The following is a 10198-nucleotide window of genomic DNA, read 5'->3' as shown; positions in this document are numbered from 1 at the left end:
ATGGTCGACGCGAAATGCCGAAATAGCGCCCCCTACAAATTTTCAAAAACCCCTGCCCTTGGGGTTAGTTTGTCGTAGGCAAAAGTTATTAAAAGCTTTTCTCTATGTCAACGGGTGTGGCTGCTATGGTGCCTCCCTCGCCACCAAATACGTTTGGCTTTTTGATGGCTTCAGCTACCTCATATCCTCATGAAAATTGACACACAGGTCAAGAATGGCGAGCTCTTGCGTCTGATAGGGGCGTCGCCCATGGGGGGGGGACAAAATGCCTCTATAGTAGCGCCCCCTTGAAATTTTCAAAAACCCCTCCACATAGGGAGTAGGAACATGAAAATTGGTACACATGTGTATGTTGTCCAGACGCATATAAAAGTCTCCAATGGTACCAATGGTCTACTCCAAACAGGAAGTCGGCTATTTTGATTTTGACTTGTCATTTTGGTGTGATTTCCACATGTTGTATTTTAACGAACTAGTCCTAGGGATTTCATCCAATCGACTTCAAATTTTTTACAGATCATCCAGAGACCATGCTGCTCAAAAGTTGTGCTCTGCATGTCTGTAGGTCAAAGGGTGTGGCTGCTATGGTGCTACCATTTTTGATCCATCGCCATGCATATTCAAACAGCTCTCTCTCCCACATAATTCATCCAAACTGCTTCGAAATTTCTGTACATGATAAGAGCCCCGCCCTCAACGCCTCCATATGCTCATAGGCAATCTCGCTCATGGCGCCCCCTTGTGGAAACAGGAAATGCCATCTTTTACACTTACAAACACCAACCTCAAGCTCCTGACCTGATCAACTACATTTTGTGGCCACATGACGATCAAGTTGATGAATCTCCACAGTAACACACAAGTCCTGTCATGTTGCAGGCCACGGCAGTGGCGACTTTTCATCCTTCACCACGGAACATCAACTTGATATAAATCCTTCATGTATTGTCCGATTTGCTCGAAATTTCACATGTGTGATGAGGGTCCACCCCTGAACGCACCTGCCCACATCTGGTTACGCTCATGCCGCCCCCTTGTGGAAACAGGAAATGCCCTATTATACATTGACATTGTCCAATTTGCTTGAAACTTCACATGTGTGATGACGGTCCACCCCTGAACGCACCTGCCCACATCTGGTTACGCTCATAGCGCCACCTGGCGGATGAACGAAACATAGCGTTTTTCACTCCTGCCAGGGTTTTTCTCCCTTCTCGCTCTGCGCCACAACACCTGCATGCCTCATGGGGGAGCGAGGGCCCGATCACAGCTGCTTGCAGCTTTAATTCTTACTGCTGCTGCTGGTGACCTCGGATTGCCCTCATATGAGCTTTTCTGTTGCTATTCACCCACTAGGCCTGTCATGATAATTATGTTACTGACTTATTTTACGATATATGGACATAACCTTGATCATTTTTGTGCGTCAGGGTGTGATACATGTGCATACAAATTTTCGTTCATGTCGTTGAAACATGCCGTAGGGGCTGTTTCTTTAAAGGGTGTGGCCAAGCCTTTGTGCCATACCCAAGTTTCAGGCAGATTGAACCAAGTTAATGCCAAGTGCTGTGTTATGGTGAAACGTTGACCTTCACCGCAACACCAAGGTGACGCGCTTTGATGAAAACTTACAGTTTCCACAATATAGCATAATCAAGGTCTTGTGCCTTTTTTGACCAAATTTGAGGTGGATCTGGTCAGTTTTGTAGGAGATGTACATCAAAGTATATAAACTAATAAATACTAATTCTTGGCATGTAGATGTGTTCAGGACGGGACTGGTAAGTTTGGAGCAGATTACAAACTACTTTTCATCTGTAAGGTCTTTCGATGGAACACACCGACTTTGGAGTCGATTTAGTTAAATCTCTAGGAGAAGTCTGTTAAAGTACGACCCCTGGAAATGGCCAAAGATGCACAAAATTGGCACAGTAAATTCAAAATTGCCGACTTCCTGCTGGGTTTAAAGAATGGGTCCAAGAGACTTTTCTGTATGTCTTGGGACATTACATGTGCCTACCAATTTTCGTACATGTAGGTCAAATCAGCTTCGGGGGCTGTTTTGTAGAAATTTTGTAGGGGGCGATACTGAGCCATTTTTTTGGCACCCAAGCATGAGACCCCTAAATATCACATTTTTGGCCAGATGTGATGTTTGTGTTTCATGAGTTTTTGAGTATGTTAAGTCCCCCAAAAATGCGATCATTGGAGCAAATAATAATAATAATTCCTTAAGTATCAAGAGGGCCCTTGCCCACCTGTGGTCAGTGCTCTAGCCCTAATGAAACGACACTTCAAGATTACCCAATGTAGCCTGCAGCCGCACTTTTGAAGTTGAAAGGCCCTGACACACCAAGCTGACGGTCGGCCGTCGGACAAAGTCGGGCCGTCGGTGAGCATCTGTCGGCCTAGTTTTTGTGGTGTGTCCCGCACTGTCGGCCCTTTGGCGTCGGCGTCGGCAGCTTTTCAGCCGATTGAGCATGTTGAATGAGCGGTGGAGCTAGTCGGTGAAAGAGATCACTCTGATTGGCTCTTTAGGTTTTATTCCCTCGCCCCTGTAGCGAGTGAATCTGCCTGTAGTGAAACCGGGGCTAACCGGTGCTTCCTCCTCAGGCTGAGTGAAGTGGAGCCTGCGGAGGAAACACCGGTACCGTCTGATTGTAATAGCCAGTGGAGGTGCTGCAGTGCTCGGCTACACAGATAGGTAACACCTCGGCTATCAGGATGTACCACTCTGTCACTCCGCTCTCTCTCACGCAGGCATAGAACGTATGTGCCACTTGGCCGTCGGATGTAGTCCGTGAAGTGTGTTCAAATGCAACTGACACAGGGCGACGTGAGGCGATGTAGATGACGCAACAGTTGGCTTTCGTCGCTGCTAGTTCTTTGATGTCAGTTTGGTGTGTCCGCACCTGAAGAAGCACAGTCATCAGCCAAAAAGTACATTGCTCATAGTTTTTTTCCCTCCAACCACTTAATGCTCCACTTCATAAATCCACCAGCAAACTGACTGGCTTCCAGGCCGTCCATTCCCAGGAGCCGAATGCAGCACACCAGCTGATTATGGAGGTAACTGCGGGGTTCCTGAAGCTTTGCTAGGCCTGTCTATTTGTCAAGAAGAGGAAACATGGCTTGGTTTTGTTTTTATTGGCCAAATTTTATATTGAGTGTCAATCTCAACAATATAATAATTAAAACCAGTAAAAATACTAAATAAAGCAGTTTCACATTGAAAACATTGACTGTGTTTTTTAAACGCTCTTGTGGTGGAGGGGCTGCAAACTATGGTGGCTGATGAAAAAGCGTTAAAACATGAAGGCACTAAAAAATGTTTATATACTTTCTTGTATTACTTAACTGTTCATTACTTTTTTGAAAATATGTGATATTATGTTTCATATTCCAATGCCAATGTCTGAATGATCTGAAGAACAAAAACTTCATTGCAATTTGAAAGGGTGTACTTGCTTTATTATGCTATTATATTATTATTTTGTCAATGGTATAAAATTGACAGTAATACACTGTAATTATTTTTGGGACAATATTTCTGGGACAATATATCATCCAACCAAAGTAGTTATCGTGACAGGCCTAACACCCACAAAGTGTAATTGAACTTTTGGTGAACATGGTATTGTGCCTTTGGGCATGTAACTTGTAATGAATGAATACATGAATCGGTAAAGGCAATATGAAAGCATCTTACCCCTTTTTTTCTCCCTTCTCTGCAGATAGTGTATGAGGTAGTCACGGATGGCTGGCTGACATATGTGGAGGGTGTCTGCGTCATTTGGTTCACCATTGAGGTAATGGCGCGTGTTGTCTTCTGCCCTGACAAGGCAGAGTTCTTTCGCAGCGCCCTTAACATCATTGACTTTGTGGCCATCGTGCCCTTTTACTTGGAGGTGGCGCTGAGTGGCCTCTCCTCCAAAACAGCCAAAGACGTGCTAAGCTTCCTGCGTGTGGTGCGCTTTGTCCGTATCCTGCGTATATTCAAGCTGACCCGCCACTTTGTCGGTTTACGGGTCCTGGGCCACACTCTGCGGGCGAGCACCAATGAATTCCTGCTGCTCATCATCTTCCTGGCGCTGGGCGTCCTCATCTTTGCTACCATGATCTACTATGCGGAACGCATTGGTGCCGACCCTGACGATCCAACAGCTGCAGCTCACACCAACTTCAAGAACATCCCCATCGGTTTCTGGTGGGCTGTGGTAACCATGACCACACTGGGTTATGGGGATATGTATCCTGAGACATGGTCAGGAATGCTGGTGGGTGCCCTCTGCGCCTTGGCTGGTGTGCTGACCATCGCTATGCCTGTACCTGTCATTGTCAACAACTTTGGCATGTACTACTCCCTGGCTATGGCCAAGCAGAAGCTCCCCAAGAAGAGGAACAAGCACATCCCCCGAGCGCCACAGCCTGGCAGCCCCAACTACTGCAAGCCAGATGCCCTGGCCATGGCAACCGCCTCGCCACACAGGCTGATGGGCAATGTACTTGGGCCAGGAATGGTGGGATCCGGCAGCATGATGGGTACTGGAGACTGCCCATTGGCACAGGAGGAGATTATCGAGATCAACAGGGCAGGTGAGTGATTGACCGAAATTGAGATCATGTGTGTATGTTAGAGTTCCAGTGGGCCTTGAAAGTTCATAAAGTGTGTGGATGTGAAGGGGAAAAAAAGCCAACCCTGTAAAGTTTTTCAAAATGTGAACCCACATTGAATGTACCATATTTTTAATTTGGCAAAGTTTGGCATCCAAATGTAAAGGCTCAGCCATGCAAGCATTGTCAACATCACCATTTTTTGTGTAAACTGATTGAGATACATTTATGCAAAGCAATAGCAAAGCAAACTTGTGGAAGTCTCTCGCCCTTAGTACAGCTTTGATACCCTCAGTATCTTTCATTGTCCCAGGATCAAACCTTTTCATGGAGATGTTTAATTATCTCTTAAACTGTCAATCATTTTTTAGATTAACTGCCTGTTTTATCTAAAAATAATAAAATAGTGAAAAATGTGCAATACTATAAAATGCATAGTTAAAGATCAAGGTGACATCCTCAAAATAGCATTTCCCATGCAAATTTTCTGCCAGGCAGCGCGATGGACGCAATGTGAATGACATGAAATTTGCAAATTAAGCAATGCAAATGAAGCCAGTAGAGTGATTTTGCGTCATACGCTTTCAGTTTAAAAATAGTTGTACCGGTGGAAGTTAATTGATCGATTCAGCGATTTCACGTGCATATGAAGTGAGTCAACACAAAATATTCTACCATTAAAACTCACACAAATAACGCAACATTGTGTTTGGTGTGAACACATTAGATTTGGTGCTGAAACCTGGCTGTGGTTGAGCAGTAGAGGTCATGGGACATGTTTGTGTATTTGCCTGTATGGGCTTGGATGTTGTTTTCACATGGTTTGTCTCTGTTACAGAATAATTTGTTCTTGTATTATAAGTGTTATCTTCCCCTCTCCATTACTACTTACATTAGTTCCAATTTCTAAAGTTAGGTTCAATCTCAATACACCTTTGGCCCCTTCCACTAAGAACCCTCTGTTTTGCATGTTCACGTCTAGAAGTAGGGTGTCCCAACTCTTGCTGGGATAGATGGGTAGGGTGAAGTTTTAGGGCAACATGGCCAGAGGCACACTCCAAACAGAGTGTTATGAGAATCAATGGCAAGATGAGTGAATAAGCAACAAAAGAAACCTACAAATGAATTTTCTTCTTTTATAAAGATTTAAAAACTACGATAACAATCGTATTATCTTGGTTTAAAGGAGCAATAAGGGAAATTCATCATTTCTAGATTGAAGGAATTAAAAAATTGCTATGTGAAGAACTCGAGGTGTAATTTCATCTGGAGTATAGCATGACCTCACACACCCTCTCTCTGTGTTGATCTCCAGCCCATTGTTTACAAGCCGGTCCGGCCGCGCGTTCATGTACGTTCATGTGAAACCCCCCCACCCCTTCCTCCTCTCGGAGCCCTTGGCCCTCCCTCCCTCCCTATAAAAGGCTACAGCCAGTGAGCAATGGCAGGCCGTATTTTCGAAATAAAATGGCAGAGAGCGGAACGTCCACCTGAAGACGACCAGGATCTGACATTACCTCTAAAGAAACAACGGTTGTTGGCGAAGAAGTCGTCGGATAAAGAAAGGGACAGAATTCGGATTAACATTGGCCTTGCATTTCCAAGGTGGAGAGCACTGCAAGAGCTAAAGGGGCTACAGTGTGACTTGGAGCTAGCTCTTCTTCTCCTGGACCTGGACAGGTACAACATAAAGTCAAATGTCTGTTTTAATTAGTGTTACAGTAACGTTAAGCACATTTTACTATGACGATTCAGTTAAATTTAATGTTACAATCGTAGCATGGGTTAATGTCCGGAGCTTGAGTTATTAGGGGCTCGGTCCCAGCAATGGGTCAGGCATTTCGGTTGTGTTAGGTGGGTAGCCCGGCAGCCCAGCTAACATTTGCAATTAGCATTGTAAAATGTAGCCTGGCGGGCAGCCTGGCGGCTGTGTTTAGCTATTCCCCTGCCTACTTCAATGATGATGGTACCTGTAATAAATGTAATATATTTGCTGAGATGGAGGCGAGGCTTAGTGACTAGAAGAGCTGGTAGAAGCGCTCCATAGATGCAAGATACTCCAGTAGCCGTAGTAGCTCTAGTGCTAACTCTGGGAGCTAACGCTAACATTCCTCTCTTCTCCGTGAGCCGGGAGCCCGTGAGCTCCCGGAACGTTAGCATGGCAGCCGACTAGTGCTAACACTAACGTCCCCACGCTTAAGCAGGCTCCCGGAACGTTAGCATGGCAGCTGACTAGTGCTAATGCTAACGTCCCCACGCTAGAGCTCGCCAGAGCCGAGAAGCAGGCTCCCGGAATGTTAGCATGGCGGCCGAATAGTGCTAACGCTAACGTCCCCACGCTTCTCGGCTCCGACTCACTGAGCCTGGTGGAGAAGCGTGGGGACGTTAGCACTAATCGGCTGCCATGCTAACGTTCTAACTCTTCTCCGTGAGCCCGGCTCCTGGCTCAGTTGGAGTTGGAGCGTTAGCGTGGCAGCCGAGTAGTGCTAACGCTAACAGGAAAGCAGGGAAATAGCTAAACACAGCAGAGACCGAGAGTGAGTGAAAGACATCGCTAACTGCTAAACTAAGTTGGCTGTTTAGGTTTTATTTCCTCGCCCCTGTGGCGAGTGAATCTGCCTGCAGTGAAAGCGGGGCCTACCGGTGCTTTCTCCTCATGCTCCACTTCACTCAGCTGCCAACACAGCCAGCTAGCCTCCGCTAGCTTCCCAGCTAGTGGCTTTCCGTTTGGATCCAACCGGAGCACCGAGCCCTGGTTTGTTATTCAGATTAATGTGGGGAGAAGCAGCGGGTATATCGGGCAGCTGAGTGAAGCTGAGTGAAGCTGAGTGAAGCAGAGCCTACGGAAGAAACACCGGGACCGTCTGGATGTGATAGTCCGTGGAGATGCTGCGGTACTCGCCGGCACAGACGAGGCAAGTGGGGGGTGGGGGGGTGGGGGGTGTTGGAGAGCAGAGGTAGAGGGAGGAGTGGCTCATGACACACTTTGTTTTGGTCAACAGGCAGTGCACAACAGCGAACCTAGCGGTGAAACGATTTCGCTTATTGCCCCTTTAAAGTTGTTTCAATGGTTATCTTTATGACAAGCGTAACATTAAAAAAAAGCTAGTAGTTTGCTGATGTCTCTGTTGCTAATATTAACTATTACATTACATTGTTATTGTTTATTTGTGCATGACAGTCTTGCATTTTGACATATTTCCATGTCACCCTCCCTCCCCCTTTGATAGCGACACTCGAAATATAACTTAAGTCCAGCGATAAATTTGCTGCAATTGTTACCACTCCTCTAATATCAGTGCAGCTGGGCAGGAAAGGACCACAGGTTTCTAACGTTAGACTACAGAACACCACTCGTGGCCTGGTAATGAAGCAATGTTCTTTTTTATTGAATGATGTTTGATTGATTGATAGCGTGAAACATAAGTTGTGAACATCCATGCTTTTCTATCTCCATCAGAAGAATAGCAATTGTCATTGTGATAATACCATTAATGCCAAAGTTGCATCTGGGTATGTAAACACCATCAATGTCAATTACGATACTGATGACGCATCAGGGTCTTGAAGGGTTGTCCCATTTTAAAAGGGTGCATTCAAATCAAGGGGTAGGGGTAAAATTTAATAAATGTCATTGGGCCTTAATCACTGGCATGGTCTTAACAAAAATAGCTATGTACAACGCTTCAAGTTTCTCACTCTCTCATCAAACTGATGATCAGAGGTCAGATTTCAAGCACTGAAGTGATGTGAGAAGTGTGTATCTAACAGGTTTTGAAGCTGTAAATAACTTGCTGATGTCCTCGTTCTTCCTAGAGAGGAGTTCACTAAAATAGATTTTAATTTACAATGGATGAGAAAGCTGGAAAAAAGGCTTATTACTTTCTCTCAAAAAATCCATCTCCTCCCTCTCACAGCCAGATGCTGTACCACCAAGGCCAACATGTTCAGATAATCCTGGATTGGGTCTTTAAAGATATACAGTATGTTTTGGCTGTTGAAGCATTGATCCAAGTCACATAATCTCTGCTTTGCTGTTTTAATTGACATGTCTATCATTTGCACTGAAACATGATTGTGTGTGTTGGGGGGTAGAACTATGAATAGCCCTGAGATTGGAGAACTGACATGTAATCAGTGTGCATTTGTGTGTGAGTGCGTTTCTTCACTTAGATACTTGCTTCTAACTAAGCATTCGCAAGTACGTTGTTGGATATCATATGTTTCTGTTTTATGGTTCTGAGCATCTTTAGAATTTAGCATTAAAGATGTGCAAAATGCTACTGAGTCCATTAGAGAGATAGTTTGAGTCTTTTGAAGTGGGGTTGTATGAGGTACATAATACATAGTCAGTGTATTACATATACAGTAGTAGATGTCAGTTGGCACACCTGCAGTCTGAGGAAGCAGGCTGGAGTGCGACACCAAAGCTAAGCAATTTACTGCTGTGGAAGGGTCAGCAACAAAACATATTTTAACCACCTAAAAAAAGTCACAACTAAAAAATCAATATCAGTTGAAGTATATGCTATGTTTAGAATATTTTCACTGATTTAAATTACAGACAGTGATTTCCAATGAGGAACTGAAGCTGTTATATTGCTCTCTTCAAAGTCAGACTTTGTTAAAAAAACAACAACAACAACAACAACAACAACAGTGATTTAACATTGCTGAGCACAGGAGCTGCTGGTCTACCACTGCCTCAATTGGTTATTTTGTTTGTATTACTGGGCTAATTTTGATTTTTAAAATAGGTAGTTCAGATTCACCAAAGTCCCACAATGACTCAACAAACTAAGTAACTGAGGCAGCTGTAAACCAGTAGTTCCCTTTTTCAGCAGGTCAAATGTACTGTTTTTCAATGGAATCTGGTGGTTTGGACAATAGCATAGATGGGGAACTGAGGCCATTAACAACTTCCCCATCAAAACAAACTGACAGGAAGGTAAAGCAATCAAAATATTCTAAACATAATGTACACTCACAGGAACAGTGTGTAGGATTTAGGGGGATTTAATAGCATCTGGTGTTGAGGATTGCAGATTGCAACCAGCTGAAACTCCTCCCAGTAAGAATTCCTTTAGTGTTCTTTGTTTAGAAGGTTTTTACTGGGACCACAATTATCCACAGAGGACTCTTCCTCACCAAAACAAGGGACCAGGGGCCTCATTTATAAAGCTTGCTTACGCACAAAACGGGGCTTGAAAGTGGCGTACGCCACTTACCACGCAAAGGTTGTGATTTATAAAAATAAACTTGGCGGGAGAATGTGCGCACCTGTAAGCAAACTCTGAGTCATGCGTGCGCACATTTTGGAAGACACTGGCAAGTGGCGACGCAGACGGCGAGGTGGAGAAGTGGAGTCGGATTTTTATTGATGTCTCACACAAATTTAATGTCACGCTATATCCACCTTAGATCCACGTTATCATTGAAATTAAATCCAGCAGCCTTATTTTGCGCTTGGAGTGAGTGATAATTGTTTCATAAAAACGTTGTAAAATCCAACTCAAATCCTGAATTGAAATTCTTTCTAAATACGTATTTAATCCACACTGCCACTAACGTCTCATTGTCCACT

At 44.4% G+C, this 10198-nt stretch overlaps 1 protein-coding gene across 4 annotated transcripts in view; it reads left to right on the top strand.

Moving 5' to 3' along the window:
* Positions 1–10198, top strand: part of LOC126404988 (potassium voltage-gated channel subfamily C member 1-like) — a 170455-nt gene that overhangs the window by 89118 nt on the left and 71139 nt on the right. For all 4 annotated transcript variants that reach the window (XR_007571542.1, XR_007571541.1, XM_050068470.1 and 1 more), the window contains exon 3: positions 3735–4596. Coding sequence is in view for 2 of the 4 variants with exons in the window: in XM_050068470.1 (XP_049924427.1) it covers positions 3735–4596 (862 nt within the window). In the remaining 2 variants the exon portion in view is untranslated. The remainder of the gene's footprint in view (positions 1–3734; positions 4597–10198) is intronic.

The sequence above is a fragment of the Epinephelus moara genome, chromosome 18 (assembly GCF_006386435.1).
Source record: "Epinephelus moara isolate mb chromosome 18, YSFRI_EMoa_1.0, whole genome shotgun sequence".
NCBI lineage: Eukaryota > Metazoa > Chordata > Actinopteri > Perciformes > Serranidae > Epinephelus > Epinephelus moara.
This window is presented reverse-complemented; position numbering and strand designations above follow the sequence as displayed.